General features: G+C 40.6%; 1 protein-coding gene across 1 annotated transcript; it reads right to left on the bottom strand.

The window, feature by feature from the left end:
• Nucleotides 1–2,385: 2,385 nt before the first annotated feature.
• Nucleotides 2,386–18,403, bottom strand: POU1F1 (POU class 1 homeobox 1). Its single transcript, XM_064469564.1, has 7 exons — nt 17,746–18,403; nt 14,852–15,001; nt 13,826–13,943; nt 12,580–12,821; nt 10,598–10,762; nt 9,062–9,122; nt 2,386–4,835 (listed from the first exon to the last, which is right to left on the bottom strand). The coding sequence occupies exons 1-7, from the start codon at nt 17,885–17,887 to the stop codon at nt 4,622–4,624; spliced, it is 1,092 nt and encodes a 363-aa protein (XP_064325634.1). The 5' UTR covers nt 17,888–18,403; the 3' UTR covers nt 2,386–4,621.
• Nucleotides 18,404–18,961: the final 558 nt, after the last annotated feature.

The raw sequence follows: 18,961 nt of genomic DNA, 5'->3' as shown, positions 1-18,961 counted from the left end.
AGTGTAGCAGGAAACCGTAACCTCTATGACGCTACTGTTGTCACACCATCTGCTTTTTAGGATTGAAGTCAGCAGAGAAAATAAAAACAGGTGAGCCTTCATCTGGTTTTTGGCATAGAAATTGAAGTGTTCTTTCTCTTTGAAGAAAGTAATGGACAAACTATGGATCTGTGAAGTAGTGGGTAGGAGTGTGTAAGTTTATATATTGCATATATCTGATATGGGGTGAATATACTTTTTTCTTTTTACAGGTTATTTTGTAAAAAAAATCTAATAAAAGGCTTTTTTCCACAATGACTTTGTCGTCTGTAGGGTTAGTCTTACACATGTGTCTCTTAGTGGGCTTTCTTTGGACTCCTGTTAGCTCTGATAATTTTTCCTTTCACCTGAGCTATAAACCAGCATAATATTTGTTGTAGTTGCTTGTGGGCCTTTGACTTCAACTGAACATTCAGTAAAGGCTTGATTAAGTTTGCATTCCCTTCTGTCAGTAGCTGGGCATCCAAGTACTGTTCTTAGGCATTGAAGGAGAAAAAACGATAGTATGAAATCAGTTAGGTATAAAATGTTACTGATTGATTCTATTTTTGTTGAAAACAAAGGCTACTGTCCTTTCTGAATGAAGCGTGCACTTTATCCTTTTAATGACTGTCAAAATTGGGTATAATTCTATTATGAGATTTTCCTTCTATCTATGGGGTCTTCGACAAACCATAATAAAGGCATTGCTTTTTGGTGTCAGTAAGACTGCTGAACTGGGGCTACTGTCAATATCTATCCAGTCTTTCTGTTAACAGTTATCTTTTAAGTCCTGCAACTCTAATCTGTATAAAGATCTTTCAGTAGAGGAGCGAGAAGCGTTGTAGGTTTGCAGGCTTGCTTATATTTATTTCAATTGTAGTTAGTATGTTGTAGGTGTCTTATAATAAAATTGTATCCCCTACTTAGAAAAAAATTCCTTTTAAATCACTCTTAGCAGACTGAAAATAAAAACCTCACTCAGTCCTTAAACAACCCCTTTATCCTTGCTGATAGCTTAATAACAACTGAATCTGAAAGTCCTTCAAGAACAGCGATGCAGTTGTGCATGCAACCTAAGAATGGCTCTGCTGGGGCAGACCAAGGTCTGTCTCACCCAGAATTCTACTCCCCGCATGCCCATAAGCAACGCCCAGGAAAATATGAGAACAAGATAAATGTAGATGACACTTTCTCCCTTAGTACTCTTCCAGCCTCTAACTATCTTCAATTTAGAGCACTGCCAGAGCCATGTGTAAGGTCTTCTACATACAACAGCTTTGAGTGGCTTTCGCGTCTCTGAACTTGTCCATATAAATAAACTTCTGGCACCCACATTTTTTTGTAGAGGCTTTCCATGGATCTAATCCCCACCAGGTTAAGAACGACCACTTTTGTTTTTTTAAAGCTTCTTTCCAGCTTCACACATTTACTTTTAGTTCTTACATTAGGCAAGATGGTGAACAGCCTGCCTCCATCCAGCCTTTCAACACAGCTCATAAGTCAGTAGACCTCTACAGCATTCAATGCATGCACATTAAATATAGAAGAGCGACAGTAGCTTGAACAGTTATTCATCTTACCTTTGATCATCAGTTTTGCCTGCGTAGGGGCCTTTTCCAGGTCTTCTGTGTCTTCAGATGAGTGGCACAGAATGCTACATAACACTCTGGAGACAGGTGAACCACAGATTTACATGTTGTTATGATGTCGTCTTTTGTCCTCTGTTCTAGTTTTAAGACCCTACCTAAAGTTACCATGGGAAGAGCAAGAGCAAGGGAAAAAAACCCACAAACAACTCAGAGAAAAATAGTGGAACCCACGTTAGTCAGATGGTTTATAAAGCTACCGCTTGGAAGTCTTATCTAGGGTTTTTTCCCCCACTCAAGAGTGATTGATGGCAATTGTCCAGTGCGTAAGTTGTTCCTACTGAAAAAAAACATTGCTGCTTTCTCTAAGTCTAATGGCTGCTGCTGCAGCACATTAAAGAAAAAAACTGCATGAAATAAATTGAAACAATTTTGCTCTAATTTGTTAATTTCTATGGCAACAACTAGATGTGTTTAGGTAATGGCTGCTTCCTCCACTTAGCCTTTTGTCAGTCTTTTGCAAGAAAATGGCATTATGTGGCACCTTCCATTTTATTTTGCTATGCTCCTCCAATTAGCCTTCACTTGAGAGACTTTTTGCAAAACTGGAAATCACAATGTTACGGTAGTTCTGCTTTTGAATTAACTGTTACAGCATGCTAAAATGAATAAGCGCATCAGCATGATACACAACTGAAAAAAGTGTTACCAAAACAGAATGACAAACCATTACCTAGAATACCAAATGTATAAGAAAGAATACTTTATTGGATGGGGGCGTTGGGAAGTACAGGCTTACAGCATTTCTAAGAAGCCTTGTATTTGAGAAAATAACTTAAAATATAAATAACTTTTATATATATCAGATAGTATCAACAGCCATAACATTAGATTACATAACATCAAAGGTACACAAACGCATGCCACCGCCTTAACTGAGCACTAATCGTCTCAACTGCAGTTGTCTTTCATCCTGTTGGACAGCTCATGAGCTGTCGATACACATGTGGTGGATAAAAGCTAAGGCTCGGTCTTTCTCTGCTGTGGTGGGTGAGCTATGCTAGTGATGAGAACAACCTGAAGAGAGTACATACCACAATTTCTCCCCTTTGAGCTATTAAATTAAAGGTTTCTTCTAAATTAAGGGGTTCTAGCAAATGCAGTCATCTGTAAAAATGTATTTTTTTAATCTAGGAGCCTAATTCCATAGCTGAATATGCCTATGGTCACTGTAATAGGTATCGGAGATAATTGAATGTACTCTAGAGAGAGAGCACTTAATTTGTACACACTGCTTCTAAGTGGTCTTGAACATTAAGCTCCTTTTGCTGTCTGTGGGCCTATTATCTAGACATTTTCTAAATCATCAGGTCTGTTTTATGGAAAAATAAAATGTATCTGGCCATTACTACTTGCGTGTACTCAATTAATTTCAGTCCTGGGAATACAGTCAAAAATATGGTAATGGGCTATTCTCATAACAATGAGCAAGGTTGATGAGATGGCTGGATAATCTATCCCTGGTGAATACTGCAGTCATTAATTCAGTTTCTCGGTGCCTAGTTTTCTGATAGGTGGAGCGCTGGCACTAGGTGGTTTTTTCCCCCAATTATCTCTCTGGGCTAAAGGATGACAAATAAGGGATTATTTTCAATTAGCGGGGCGTGAGAGAGTGGGAGTGTGCCGTGCAGTAAAAGCTTTGTGTAGATACTTATTTCAGAGCGCAAGGGCCTCCTTTTTTTAGCTTAACACACTATCTCTGGTCTAAGTATGTCCACACATGGATTTAATCAGAAAAAAAAAATACAATGCAGAGAAAGCCCAAAGTAATAAAAGCCATGATAATTGGGTTTTTTTTTCCCCCTCAAGTCACAAAGTCTTAAGATAAGGTAAATTATATCCCAATTTTTATAGCTAAGCCTATCCAAGTCAAACTTTAAGCCGCATAATAAATCAGCAAGAATTACCTCCGGTAACAAGCATTAAAAAAAAAAAAGAGTCACATCTACTTGGCACCCATTTACGGCAGTCAGGTGGTACGCAGAGACAGAGCGCACAGTAGGAACAGTGTTGACTCCTCCGTACCATACTTACTGTACCATAAATAATAACAGCAATTATGGTACATTTCTGATGGCTTTGTCCTGAACTTACACACGGAAATTACCTGAAATGATTCACTCAGAGGTGTACAGCTGTTGTCAGTGGGTAGCTGAGTTTGAGCTGTCCTTTGGAAAGGCAGGTCTTCAGCTAGCATTCTTCTGCCTGGCTCTCAGATCCGGCGGCACTCCCACGAGATTCCATGAGTATATCCCATCCTTGGCCAATTGGCCATAACTAGATAGTCAGCAGCGTCACCACTGCTTGTTTAAGGTTGCTTATTTACCTTCTCTTCTTTGAAGTTCTAATTTCGCACTGATGCTCAGTGTTCACTACTGGAGATGGGCTCTGACATGTTCCTAATGGCTTACGCTCTCACAAAGGCCAGTGCAGGTAGCTAGGCGGGGGGGGGGGGGTGGGTGGTGGTAAAGCACATGCATGGACACGCAGAGGAAAGATACTTTCAATACTACAGCTGCTGGTACCAAGCTTTGTAACCTTTCTTCACATACAACACAAAGATTTTGCTTCCTGATGCTTCAGGGTACCTACATGGGGTTCTCTATTAATCATTAAATGTACCACAGATGCAAGAAAGGCACAGCACAGGAAACTGCAAGTACTTGGGCAACTTGGAAAGCATTTCCAGTTGAACAATGCATAACAGTTTCTTTACAGTTAAGCAGAGACCTCCAACTCTTTAAATATATGCAGTAGCATTTCACTTGTTTCCAACCTTTTACATTAAAACCAGGTCTCCCACAAGACACTATATCTGAAGCTTGTAGCTTGTAAGAGAACCAAGTGGTTTACTTGTTTTTCTTTTCTTTTTTTATTTTTTTTTTTAAACAACATAGTATTTACAACATTTACAAAAAGCAAAACAGAAATCCACATCTATACACGGAAAAGCTTTACCGGCATTCATGGTGCTCCTTGATAATAGAACTAAAGGTGTTCTGATGTAAACTTGTCTTCACTCTTTTCTCCCTTTGTCTTCTGTTGCAAAACCAAACTCTCACAACTTCTTTCTCAAGATTGAGCCCCTCAGCCATCCTCATAATTTCCTGAGAAGAAGGCTTGCTTTGTTCTCCAAAGTGCCTTTCTAGGGCTTCTTTGGCAGCGATACTGGATAAAGGGATAAAATTTCACCTTTAAAAGCTTTTCTCACATATTCAGGCTTTCACCACTAGATCAGGAGAAGGGTCAAGTAAGAGCACAGAAGGTAGTGACTTGGTTTGTTTTCCTCTTTTCCTACGCAGAGGAAACCTAGAGAGCTTAAAGTACATTGTAGTTCTTCACTGACGTGAACAGCATCACAGCATATACAGAATTTCAGCACAAAGTACTTCAAAGGCAAAACTAGCATCACGTTCGTTGCAATTTCAGTGGTAATCATGAAATATTTATGCTTCTTCATGTTCTCTAGGAGATACAGCTACTCACTAGACATGAGTGGGATCACAGGAGTTGGAACAAGCCTGACCGCCCAGTCTTTCCCAGCCACAGCACCGTCATAGGGGTTAAGCAAATGCATGTTAGTGGGGTTACCCGGTTTCATCAAAACATTTGGGTTTACAAAGGGGAAGAGCTCCATCACTTTTACAATTTGGGAAATATATGCTGTATCAAGTTCTGCATCTCATTTTGTTATATAGAGGGCACTAGAGTATTCCTAGAAATCACAGAGGTTATGGCAAGCTATTTTAGCAATCATCACATTTTCTAAGTCTGCCTTAATCTATTCCTCAGAGTCAGCAGTGACCAAAGGTGAGTGGTTCCATAAACAAAACAAGGCTACTATCTTTTCATATTGTCATACAGAATTTGCTTCCCGTTTGTGTTACATGTTCTCAGAAAGCACTGAGTATCGGAGACATGCTTGTGAGCCACCAGGATGCATCCAGAACGTTTCAGCAGTAGCTGTAATTTCTTTGGACGCAAGAGGGCACTTCATGCATGCATTATTCTGGAAATGAGGCGCAGGTATTTCTGTTATAGAAATATACAAAGTATCTGCTGGAGTTCCAGTTATTTCATTACTTCACCTGTAATATGTTGTTGGTCTTTCATTTATAGGTCAATTTTGCAGTATTTACTAATGTTACCAAAAATACCTTATTAATTGCGTGGTGTTCTGCACACACAAAAGTATAGTACCATCATTATCTTTGACTAACAGCTTCTTAGGCTTTGATCAAAGTACAAAATAAAATAGCTTCCACAAATTCAAATTAAGTAGTTTTTCTCAGAGTATGACTAACCTAATTTAGTTTGTGGGACTTTTATTTTACCTCTAGTTTGCCTTCAAACATCCATTAAGAATTGCTAAGAGTAAGGCTGCAGTTCAAACAAAGTCCATCTCCCTTATTAGTTTCAGGTCTTCAAATTGAGGCCCTGTATGACTTCAAATGAACAATTCGTATTTTCTTACTGTATGGGATTTGGTCCTGAACTTCCCCTCAATTATCTGTGCCCTTGACAACCTGCCATATTTGATAGTCCCAGTGCAGCAGGGTTAGATGTAAAAGCAGGAATAATTAAAAAATGCTTAATACAAGGACTGATTTTCTCAAGAGCTGTTAAAAACCAACATCAAACCCCACAATGTTAGATGAACAGTCTTCATGGGTTCCTCTAGCCAGGGGAAAGCGCATAGGACAGAGGTTCTCTCAAGTCATAGGCAGCCATACTGCATAAACTGGGCAAGGTCTTGGCACTGCTGCTCAAGTCCTTACTGGCTTGTAGACAAGCTGAGAGGAGAAACTGGCCTCCTGAGACTAAGGCTTCATATCTTGTGAGGTGCTGTGATGAGCAAATGAGCTATGAAGCATCTCGCATCCCAAATTCATTCCTAACTGAGAAGCACCCCCTCAGAGGAATACTTCATTCCATAGTCAGAGAGAAATCACAGCTTCATTTTATTCTGTATATCAAAGCCAATACGACTGATGCGATGCATCCCAGAGTCCTGAAGGAACTGGCTGATGTAGTTGCCAAGCCACTCTCCATGATATTTGAAAAGTCATGGCAGTCAAGTGAAGTCCGTGTTGACAGGAAAATGGGAAGCATTGAACCCATTTTTAAAATGATTGAAAGGAGGACCCTGGGAACTACCGACCTGTCAGCCTCACCTGTGTGCCTGGGAAGATCATGGAACAGATCCTCCCAGAAGCTATGCTAAGGCACATGGAGGACAGGGAGGTGACCCGAGGCAGCCAGCGTGGCTTCACCAAGGGCAAGTTCTGCCTGACCAACCTACTGGCTTTCTGTGATGGAGTGACTACCTCAGTGGACAAGGGAAGATCTAAGGATGTCATCTCTCTGGACTTCTGTAAGGCCTTTGACATGGTCCCCTACAACATCCTTCTCTCTAAATTGGAAACATATGGATTTGATGGGTGGACTGTTCAGTGGATGAGGAATTGGCTGGATGGTCACATCCGAAAGGTAGTGGTCAACAGCACAATGTCCAGATGGAGACTGATGGACCCTCAGGGGTCTGTACTGTATTGTTTAATATCTTCATCAGTCATGTAGACAGTGGGATCAAGTACACTCTCAACAAGTTTGTAGACAGCAACAAGCTGAGTCGTGCAGTGGATGCACCTGAGTGACAAGATGCCATCCAGAGGGACCCAGACAAGCTCAAGAAGTGGGCCCATGTGAACCTCATGAGGCTCAACAAGGCCAAGAACAGGGCAACCCCTGGTACCATACAGGCTGGGGGGTGAAGGGATTGAGAGTAGCCCTGCGGAGAAGGACTTGTGGGTACTGGTGGATGAAAAGCTGGACATAAGCAGGCAATATGTGTGCTTACTGCCCAGAAAGCCAACTGTATCCTGGGCTGCATCAAAAGAAGCTTGCCCAGCAAGTTGAGGGAGGTAATTCTGCCCCTCTACTCTGCTCTGGAGAAACCCCGCCTGGTACTGCATCCAGCTCTGGAATCCTCAGCACCAGAAAGACATGGACCTGTTGGAGTGAGTCCAGAGGAGGGCCACAAAAAAGATCAGAGAGCTGGAGCACCTCCCCTATGAAGAAAGGCTGAAAGAGTTGGGGTTGTTCAGCCTGGAGAAGAGAAGGCTGCGGGGAGACCTTATTGTGGCCTTTCAATACTTAGAAGGGGCTTCTAAGAAAGATGGGGACAAACTTTTCAGTAGGGCCTGGTGTGACAGGACAAGGGGTAATGGGTTTGAACTGAAAGAGGGTAGATTTAAACTAGATATAAGGAAGATATGATGAGGGTGGTGAAACACTGGAACAGTTTGCTGAGAGGTAGTAAATGTCCCATCCCCGGAAACATACAAGGTCAGGTTGGATAGAGCTCTGAGCAACTTGATTGAGTTGAAGATGTCCCTGCTCACTGCAGGGGGGTTGGACTAGATGACCATTAGAGGTCCCAGACTATGATTCAATGACTCAAAAACCAAGTCTCAAGTTGAATGTGAAAGGAGAAGCCACATGTTGTGGCTGTGAGGCAGTAGAGCAGCCTCTGACTCTGGGAGGTGGCACTGCACATCGGGAATGATCCCTGTTCAAAAAACAGGCACTTCACTCTAACGGGTAGGGCCTGACAGCACCAGAGTTGTGCCCAGAGGCAGACAAATTCCCTTCCTGTGGAACGCTACTACAGCAACTTGGAAGCCCCCTTCAGTGAATTCTTCTTCACCAAAGGTTATAAGAGTCTGGGATATCTAAAGAAGGAAATACCCCATGTTGTCATCTTGCCTATTTGGTAATTGTTTTTGTAATATGATTTACCAACCTATCTGATTTCCATATGGAGTTGAGGCTAGATAGATGGTAGATATTGGCCATCAGAGATGTGAGAAACAGGAGAAGGTGGTTCCCAGAACAGGTCCCTTTTTCCCATTAAAATGTTCCTTTGGGAACTCCAAAGAATCCAGTGACAGAAGACAGGGAAAGGGGTACAATATTATGTGTAAGATCTTGCCCTCAAACTTCCCAGGCCTCAATTCTTTGGCAAAATAATGCAATTTATTTTTGTATAATGTAGAACGACCCAAAATTAAAACAAGGGTGGTGTGATACATGATTCGCTATATAGATATCATAAAATTCAGGCAGAATTGGAATAAAATATATTTTCTTATTGAAGTATGTTGTTGTATATTGAAAAAAATGTCTTTAATTGGGAAATATTTGGAGCAAATCGGGGTTTTCGAGAGTTACGCTGTTGTTTTTCAATGGAATGTTTCAAAATAGTGAAACATTTTGAAATACTGTCTATAGAGATTAATTAAGAGAAAATAACACTTCGATTTTGAACCCAACAAAAAGAAGCACCTTAGCCAAAGAGGTTTCTAGAAGTAATGCCCTGAGTATTTATTTACCTAATGGTGGTTCTGCGCTTCCTCTTCCGCTCATTTGCTCCAACTTTTTCATTGTATAAAGCTGTATTAAAAACAAAACAAAACCTGGCAGTTACCTTTCACAGAGAACAGAAAACAAACATAACCATCTCCAGAAAGAGAGTCCCTTTCTTTGAAGAGAGAAGAAAGCATAGCAAATAATGCTGCTGAATAAGAACAGCACCAAGCACAGGAGCACTTCTGTCTTTAAGATGGTTGGTCAATGTTTTACCTTCAGCTATAAATGGTTACAAGCAGAAATGGTGTGGCACTGGTAAAGCTGCAAACAGCGCTGGCTCTGTGCCTATGTACCTGCAGAGCTGTACTTCAGCCCCCTCCTCTGACATACCTTCTTCCTCCTACCCTGCGAGGTACAGTCTAGGGAGACGGAGTCCATTTCCATGCTCCTCGGCTACCTCACCCTCTTTCTTCAGAAACAGAGCTTTGGCCCCCAACCCCACTTATTCATCTACCTCTTTCACCTCACTTTCTGATGGACAAGTCCCACTTTGCTTCTCAGAGGCTGCTGCTGCATGCACGATCTTACACTGCAGCTGAAGCCTGTAACACTGCTCAGGCGGTCAGCAGCTGCTATCCGCCACGACCCTCTCACAAACAATTCTTGCAATGGGCCGGCCACATTAGGAGAGCCTGTGGTTTCTAGGGCAGTTACAGGGGAAGGAAGCTTTCTACATTTGGTTCAAAGGAAACTGAAGTGTGTGGCAGGAGCAGCTGTTTAACAGCGTTTCCTGCTGTTGAATACAATGGCAAATCCAAAAAGTAGCATTAAGATCATCTTCTCTTTCTTCCCAAGCTAGGTACCTGCTGCACAGTGGTAGTCCTGGCTTTTGCTGTCACCTCCAGCCATACTGCTTTCCAGCATCACAATTCATCCAGCTGAAAAGGCTGCTTTTCAAGGCAACCCATTTCCCTTAAATCAACCAACCTGTTCTAAAGTACACTTTGCTCAATGAGCCCCATGACTCTTCCTATAACTGGAAAGTAACGGGGCAAAAGGAAGGCAATCCTCTAGCAGCAAAACGGTCGCATCAAAAACCTCTATGCCATGGTATTCTTCTTCAGGGTTTAAAGACCACTGCCTCAGCTGAACTCAAGTCCTTTTCCCCATGGCCACATCTCATATGACAGAGGTTGGGAGGAAGAGTTCTTTGCTAGTGAAGAATCCCTGTATGCTGCTAAATGGGCTGTCCTGCAGATCCTAATAACAGCTCTGACCTATGCTACAGGAGTGGAGCTAGTTTGCTGAGATGGGACTGAAAGAAATTACTTCCAGTAGGCCAAGTGATGTTTCTGCTATTCTGTACCCTCCACGCATTTCAGTTTGCCCCTCCTTGCTCACCCGAAAAAATAACCAAAATTTAATATAAGCACACCTTAGTATCTAAACCTGGTAGATCAAAAACTTTAGCTTACAAAAGACACATACTAGTCCTTCAACATATATATAGGTTTCTGGTTTAAATGTAAATCAATAGTTAGAGGATTTCAATTCTCTACCTCCTACTTGTTCTGCTTCCTCCAGCCACTTGGACAGTATCGATTTCAGTTTGCATGCGTTCTTGAAACTCAACTGCAAGTTTTCAAACCTGCAAATAGTAGTTTGGCTGAATTCAGAGCCGTGCACGGCAGCCAGTGCTTCTCCAACATTGGTTTGTGTATAACCTGTCAAAAACAAAGAGAAAAAAGTCACTTTGGAGCTTTCTAGAAAGGGTTACTTTCCTTGAGACACTTAGCCCTTCACTGCTGACTCTTAAGAACAGTGTGTGCCTTCAGTGTCTTCAGGATGGGTTTTCTGCAGATGTCTCTGTGGCTGACTCTGAGTTCACCTCAGAGGCCTGTTCAGTCTCCTGCTGGTTTCAGTGGAGTTTCGCACTGATTTAGTGGAGTTTTACACTCTGAGATTAGGAATTTGAGAAGGATCCAGACATCCCCTATCTTCCTTTCTATAGACAGTGCAATGGCAATAAGCTAATCCCTGGCAGCACTGCTGGTGTCCTGTTATTGCAACAATTAAGTGATCAGAGGAATGTTGCCGTTTCCATGCAGACACGGACTTTGTAACAGCAGCTCCCTGTTCAGTGCTGTGAATGTGCACCTGCCACGTTCAGGGGTCTGGCTCATCGTCCTCCCTTTCTGCCTCTGTGCCAGCACAGGCAGGATCCCTTCAGATGCTGAACATCTCACGAGGCAGCTTTTTACCTCTATTTTGATTGCACTAACACTGTGTGTCTCAGTCGCAGACCCACAGCCCATATTAACTCTGTCTTCCCATGTAAAGCTCAACCTCAGATTAGTTTCCTGTGCAAATTGCATTTTCCCCATCAGAGCATTAAGCCATCTTACAGGCTCTGTGTCGTTTGTTTGCATCAGAGTCTTGCTCCCTCACAAATTCAGGATGAAGATGCAGTAATAATTACAGTGATTAACAATGTGGGGCCTAGCAAACCTTTCCATTGCTGTGGATGACATTAAATACACGATACACAGAAAACCTGTCAAAGCTGCAAATGCTATTTTAAACCCTAAATTTTTGTTTCAGTTCTTATTTTTACATTGCAAATGGAACACATTAGCATTCTAGCTGTTGAGATAATGCATAGATACTGGTAATAACCTTATAATTTTTTTATATTTATAAAGCTAGAAGGATGCCCTGTTTTGTGATGATACAATGTAATGTTATAAGCAATAATGTCAAAACTGCAACTCTTCCTTCGGAGTATCCAACATTCATAAGTGGGCTGAATCTACAGTGCTGGATGGGAGTTTTTGTCAGTACTGTTCAAACAAGGGTGAGACATTATTTTACTTTGCAATGTACCTCTATCCCCTACAGGTGAGAAAGACAGGCCTCAGTCCACCTTTGTCCTCAGCTAAGGTTGTCTAGTGAAAGACAAGCACCTCACCAGAGACCCTCTAACGCAATCCATCTCGCATCAGCTGCAGGCCCCAGCAGTTATCAGACAGCAACGGAGATATCAGTTGCTGCTGTATCTGTGTCTTGGCACAGGAAAATAAAGCAGGAAGAGAAGCTTCCTACTGGTATGAACTATTTGCCATGGATGTCACCCATCTTGCGTACTGAAATGACATTGCACCATCAGATGAAGCACTTCGTGGGGAAGGGGATGGATATGAGAGGTTAGAGCATGTGCTGCCCTAAATTGCAGAAAATTTGGGGCTGTGCAAAATAACACACCTGCTACTCAATGTAATTTAATGAACAGCAATAATTTTCCCTGCTCTTAAGACAATTTAAAGGAAGGAGAATTTAAAGTCACTTTCTGCGTACTAAGTTGCAAAAAGCTGAAGTTCATTATTACATGCAAGTCTCTTGGGAATGGAGAAAGTTTGGCAGTGCACGGCAGGATTAGAGTTATGATTATACAACTACAGAGGCTAGACAGTAAAACATTTGGAAATAATTGGGCTTTCACTGGAAGTTTTCAGTCTTTTATTTATGGACATAAAGCACATACCCAGCTTAATTCTCCGCAGCTTAAATTCATTAGCAAATTTTTCTAGTTCCCTGATTTCAGGGGAGTCCATGTCAACGGGTTCTTCAACAGACTTGCTTTTTCTGCGGAACTCCTGCTTGAAGTCTGCAGCAGTGGGGTCATCCGTGAGGAGAGACTGGTGCATGGGTGTGAAGCCATGGCTCAGGGCACAGGAGCTGGCGCTCAGGGCATGCTCCGGGAATTTGTAAAGGCAAGGGGTCAGGCTACCTGAGTAACACCGAAAAGAAAACTCAGAACAGTTATTCTCTACTGCTACATAACAAAAATATGCCTTCACCATCTCATAATCCATGTCCATATTTATTACACAGTTTATGCAAACATATCCAAGAGTGAGGATCTCCTAGGAGATATGGTCTCTCTTGTCCCAAAACAGGAAAACCAACCAACAGACACTTTCACAGGCCACAACCATCCTATTTCTTAGCAAACTGTGATGCACTGAAATAAGATGGTAAATGGTCCAAACTTAAAAAAAAAAAAAAATTCAAGGCCTCAGCTGGAATTACATGGTACAGCAAGACTGATAGACCTACGTCACTGTGAGCCACCTAAATCATACCAGTCTATTTTCTGGAAGAAAGAATATTTCCATGTAAATACCATGTCATGCTCAGACAAGATACTATCTTGGTTTATCTTCAGCATAAAATTTGTTTGAGGAAAGTACACGAGTAAAACCTCAAAGAAAAAAAAAAAGAGACGCCAGAACACATTCAGAATGATTGTTCTGACTTAAAAAGAAATTGCTCAAGGGCAAAGCAAAACCAATCTCATGCTACCTTCTGTTCACAAATATCAGATTTAACAAGGACACTCAGTTAAGAGTGAAGGCTGTTTTTTTCACTAGATACTGTCCATAGAGCTAAAGAGTCTCTGACCTGAAGGGGGAAAAAAAAAAGTGGAGGAATATTAACACTCTCCAGCATGTCTGGAGCAGCCAGTAAATTCCAGGTTCTGAGAACATTCTTCCCAAATTTCTAAATTACACTAAACTTTGTAGCAGAACTCAGAACTTCATTAACCTCCCACCCCTTCCTCTCTTTACTTTTCATGTCTTCACTGCCCTGATTGCTCTCACCAGCACTGCAGGTTCTAACCCCATAGGAATACTTTATACAACTCACACAGGATAACCACAAAATAAGGTTTTCTCAAAAAATAAAGGAAGAGACTTTAAAAAAGAAAAAAAAAGAGAGAGAAGGACTTGCTTTGCAAGGTGCTGACACCGTTTACCACATTGGGATGTGGCACGCTGCATGTCTGTAAGATGCGACCCTGGGAGAGACTTGCTGATAGCATCTCTGGAGTTGCAGGCTTGATGCCTAAAAAAAACCCGTAAGGGTGAAAAAAGAAAGGAGAATAATGAAGATGTATTTATCTTGGAATAAAGCAAAGTGAACTTTGAGCAATACCTTTTGTTTAATACCTATAGACTTTTCCCAGGGATCTGAATGATGCCAAGAACATTTGCAAGAGATACAGTAATGGACAATGAAACTGGAGTATTTGGACATTTACACACAGTGAAGGAAGTCTACTAACCATCTGTAAAAAGTCCCTATGCAAATGTATTTATCTATGCTGATTTACTGTAATATTTCCTTCACCTTAAGTGAAATAAAATGTTGAGTTTGATTTCGGATTAGCTGAGTCACAATTATTTCCCTCGAGTTGTGTTAATTTGGTTTATTGCATTATCTCACTGACCGCTACTTGAACTTGCATAGAATAACAGTTCCTCTTTCTTACTCAGCCTAGGACATGGCAAACAGAGCAGGATGCTAGCATACACTCCTAGCATACATTCATGAGTGTGAAAATCCACTATCATCTGTATTATCTGCCTGCTAAATTCAGCTATCCTTCCAGTATGCCACCATTTTATAGCTCCAGTCAGGGCTCCATTGCCCCAGGTACTGATAATACACAGGTACATCACTCCTGGTCCCTCAAAAAGTGATTGTCACCAGGGGAAGTGGACATAGGCAAGCAAAAAGAGCAGCACTGTCCCAGTCCTGTAGAGAGAAATAAGAGGTAGAGTGATTTGCTGAGACATGCAGAGGTTTGGGGAAACTCTGGGCGCTGACCCCTAATTTTCTAAACTCTTTTCTCATGCCTTAACCCCAGTCCTGTCCTCTTTAAGCAACTGCCTTGAATTAGTCCCTCCTAAAGGAAAACTGACCAAAATCAACATGCTAATAGCTCACTCAGTTAAGGGCATGTCTCTTACCTGCCATCACCCCGTAGGTAGACGGTTGATTTCCATAGTGACAGGAAGGCACAGAGTAATGAAGGCCTGCCAAAGTGTTTCCAAAAGTCGTCATGGCAAAGCAGATATGGGAGCATATAGGAGTTTGGATCAAAGACAAAACAGATGTGACTGGTAAGAAAATATGTGAGGATTCAAGACACAGCCTTTAAGTTCAGAGGCAGACAGTCTCCTTGTACATAGTTTGGTGTGCATTCAGTAGGCATTTAACTCTTGGCCACTACCATCAGGTTAACACCGCTGAAAGTACAGACACTTGGGCAGGTTGCACCAGATGAGGCTGCCAGTATAAATCGTGAGATACCCTCTGGCCCAAGACCAGAAATTGTCATGCTGGCATCTCGGTGCATTATTTTTAGCATAATCTATGGGCATAACCCAGTTTACATATACTGCTGAGCAAGGGAAGCATTGAATTCTCCAGGAGGAGGCTGGTTCCTCTCCCTACCCAATTTCCACACATCATTTCTTTTAATCTTACACAAAGTCTTGCTCTATGTTCCCAGAAAACTGATTGGCTTCACTGTCGTGCAAACCCCACAGTTAAAACAGGCATCAAGGAAGGCAATATTTTAGGCATGCCTAAGACCTGGGTTTCCAAAAGCAGCAGTTTGGGACATTTGATTTAAGGCATCCAGAAGCCACATTTTCTTAAGTGCCAAGCCACTAAAAACATTTCAGAGTGCTTTGGCAAGGTGGTAGAGGAACAGGACAATAGACTCTCAGCTCTTCTAAAAAGTTAGGCCCAAATCAACATTTTCATCATCAGCACCAACAAACACACAATTAATTGATCTCTAGTATTTTCACAGGGGTGTTTCAGATCTGTGCTCAGTAATTGCCAGTGCGTGAAGAATCAGACAATTTTTTACTGAATGCGAAATGATAGATATGGCTGTTTCTCATGCATAAGTGGGCACAGAAACGCATATACTGTCCCCTCTAACAACTGCTATGAAGTATAATATTAAAAATTCATGTTTGTGAACATTCAGATATGTAAAACTGCACTTCAGAGCACACATTGCAGTTGTTCAAAACAATATAATTAATTAGGGCTTAGAATCTCTGTTTTTCACAAACAGTAATAATAACAGTAAAATGTTCTGTTCAGATAACTTATATGCACATAAAATCTACTAAACCAGGCATGCTTATACTAGTATAAATGCACCCAAAATAAAGATTGCATTAATAATACTAATACATTTAGAGCAATGCAACTTTTCTGTTGAGGTAAGATCTAAGCGTTCACTAGGTTTTTTTCTTCTATTCTTTCATAATCTACAGACTATAATTTTTATGCATAAATGTAACATTTTCAACTTGCTAATGAGGATTTAAAATTAAGTAGTGAGGATGATGTTATTTAAGTTAAATAATAGCAATTAAAGTGTTGAGGATACCACAGAACATCAACTGTATAACATGGTATAGTATTTGAACATATTTATATTCACATCTATTTTGTGATGCAGAATTGTCACATGCATTTAAAAAAATTTGACATTTAAGATAAGTCAAAATTCTTTCATGTCTACTTTGTGCACAAATTCTCCTCAGACGCTTTCACCAAAACGGCACTGTTTATTACAATATCTGAATTAATGTACAAAGTGTGCAAACCTGTATTCATTATAGTTAACACCCTCTGTCACTGCTTGCATTCTCACAGGGTCATCTGCTAGATGTGAGACTGCAAACAAAATTCTCACTGACTATAGTGGTATTTGTTCTTGGATGGTAACTACAACAATATCAAAACCCAAATCTGAAGCAGACGAGCAAATGCTTTCGGCCAGCTGTCACCATATACATTTTGTTATGAATCAGATTCATTTAGAGAATACTACTATGATACCGATACATAAATTTGGCCTCATGCAAAATTCAAATTCTCCTATTCCCTACTACCACTTCTATCTAACAGCCATATTAGGATATTTTGAGTCTCCTACTTAATGTATAAGATCCTATTATCTATGACCAATGTTCAGTTTTCATTACTTACATGCTTTTTCTTCTTATTAAAATGTTTTATTACCAACGCGCTTCAGGAGAAGGCTAGTTTCTTGTTAAGACTCCAAATAAAATTCTTACCTTAATGCAACTGCAAGTAAATCAAAACTGTTTCTTCTTCTGTTTCTGAAAGCTTTCTATCAAGAGTTCCTGTATTCCAGAATCCCACTTCTACAGGTTAAAGGCTGCAAGAAGACTCTCTTTCTCTCCCTGTCTCTCACATAGTTTAATGATTACATAGTCCTAGTATTTAAATGCAATTAATTGGATTATATAAACAAACACAAACCTCAAAAATATTGATGAGACTTCTGCCTCCAATTTTGGAGAGCCCACTTAAATCTCAGTCTTGATTCAGTATGCAATATGCTTTATAAAGCAATGTTTTTCCTTCTTGAAAACTTCCCCAAATGATATTTAGATCTGACCTTTAAATACATTTCCTATTTACAGTAATATATATTATTTTAAATTGTGCTTACATAATAAACAAATTTTTAATTAATCTACGTGGCATTTGTCATTGAAGACTATATAGCCGTACCAACAGTGACAGTGTTTGAACCTATTCTAAGTTAATGCATTGGTAGCATACTTGAGCCTAATCTTGTAACGATCTAAGAGAAAGCTACAATTTCAGGTAAAACACAAACATTTGGGGTGCTCCTGATTCACTCATCATGCAGAGTTTCGTGAAAATGCTTCTATTTTAATGCAGTCCCAATCTGACATAACATCGATACTAGACACTAAATATTGCAGAACTCAATGAACAAGTAGCATCCAAAAGCATTACAAATGAGAGTCACTGAGAGCAAGATTATTTTTAAAAGTACCTGTAGACACAACATTGGTGGCATGGTTAGAAACCGGCAGGCACTCTGCAGCGCTGTGATGCATTATCAGAGGCAGAGAAGGAGAAGAGTCAGAATTCAAGGGTACAAACGTGTCAGATGAAGCAAATGCTTGGCAAGTCATGCCCTCCAACAGGCAAAAGAGCCACTTGTCCCTGTTTTCTAACAGAACAGATCCTGCACGATTAACCACAGCTCAAACGCTATTCCAGGCTTTTTACCTGCATATACATACACAGGAGGGCTCCAGAGCACAGGGAGGTCGTGTGCAGGTATTTATACCACTAGGAAATCCCTTTATCCATTTTAATGTTTTTTCCCAGCAATATTGCTATACTGCTATAGAGCCTCCTTCCTTCCCACACAAACACAATACGTGTCCAATTAATGGCAGGGAAAGAGGAGGGAAACCAGAGACATGATTTGACAGTTATTTTCAATTAGGTCTTTTGTGAAGAACAATGACCAGAAAACAAATATAAAGTATCGTCTCCAAAGTCGGTAGCAACGAGACAGGTATGTTTAATACTAAGTAGGTTTCCACAGTTAACACCTGCCCCCAAGATCTCATCCGGGCAATTTTCTGGAAGGCAACCCGGCTGAGAGCTCAATCGAAAGTCTGCAAAAGTCAAGAACCTATAGCAAAATAATCTAAATTAACCTAATTCCCAGCCGTTGCACAGTGATAATTTGTCTTAACATATACTAGCATAAATCAGAGACCTGTAATATGGAGCAGCTGTAGCCAGGAGGAAGTTTCTGAACAGAGAACTTTGCATAAGCATGAAGTATTAAATGTTTATCTGAGATAAACTCTTGAAAGAGCCCACAGTGTCACATAAAACTCGTTCACAGTTCCTATCATTAATTTATACTACCGCAGCAGGTACAGTCTCATCTAGAAGGCCCTGGTCTTTGTTGTGCTACATACTAAGTAAAACCAGGATATTTTCTCAAAGAATTCACTAAATGATTTGTTGACATGAGATTGGAATTACTTTGGAGCAGTAAAGAATACACAGGTTATCCTAAAAATTATGAAAATTACTGCAGTACACCATAATCACATTCTATGTATAAGCCATAAATTTTAAAGGAAAAAATGACACAGTTGGTTTATTTATTTTTTTATATTTTAGCAGGTAAAATGTATGGATGTGGAGGTGGTTTTTTATTTTGTGGTTGCTTGTTTGGTTTT

Source organism: Phalacrocorax carbo, chromosome 1 (assembly GCF_963921805.1).
Source record: "Phalacrocorax carbo chromosome 1, bPhaCar2.1, whole genome shotgun sequence".
Taxonomy (NCBI): domain Eukaryota; kingdom Metazoa; phylum Chordata; class Aves; order Suliformes; family Phalacrocoracidae; genus Phalacrocorax; species Phalacrocorax carbo.
Note: the sequence above shows the minus strand (reverse complement) of the source record. Positions and strands in the feature narration are given on the sequence as shown.

Bases quoted from the DNA above. Each gene is read 5' to 3' on its own strand.
- POU1F1 (XM_064469564.1), bottom strand. From the start codon at position 17,887: ATGACTTGCCAAGCATTTGCTTCATCTGACACGTTTGTACCCTTGAAT. The intron at 15,002-17,745 runs GTACTTTTAAAA...TTTTCTTACCAG, and splicing joins CACCAATGTTGTGTCTACAG to TCACATCTGTTTTGTCTTTG. The intron at 9,123-10,597 runs GTAGAGAATTGA...TTTTTAATACAG, and splicing joins GGAAGCAGAACAAGTAGGAG to CTTTATACAATGAAAAAGTT.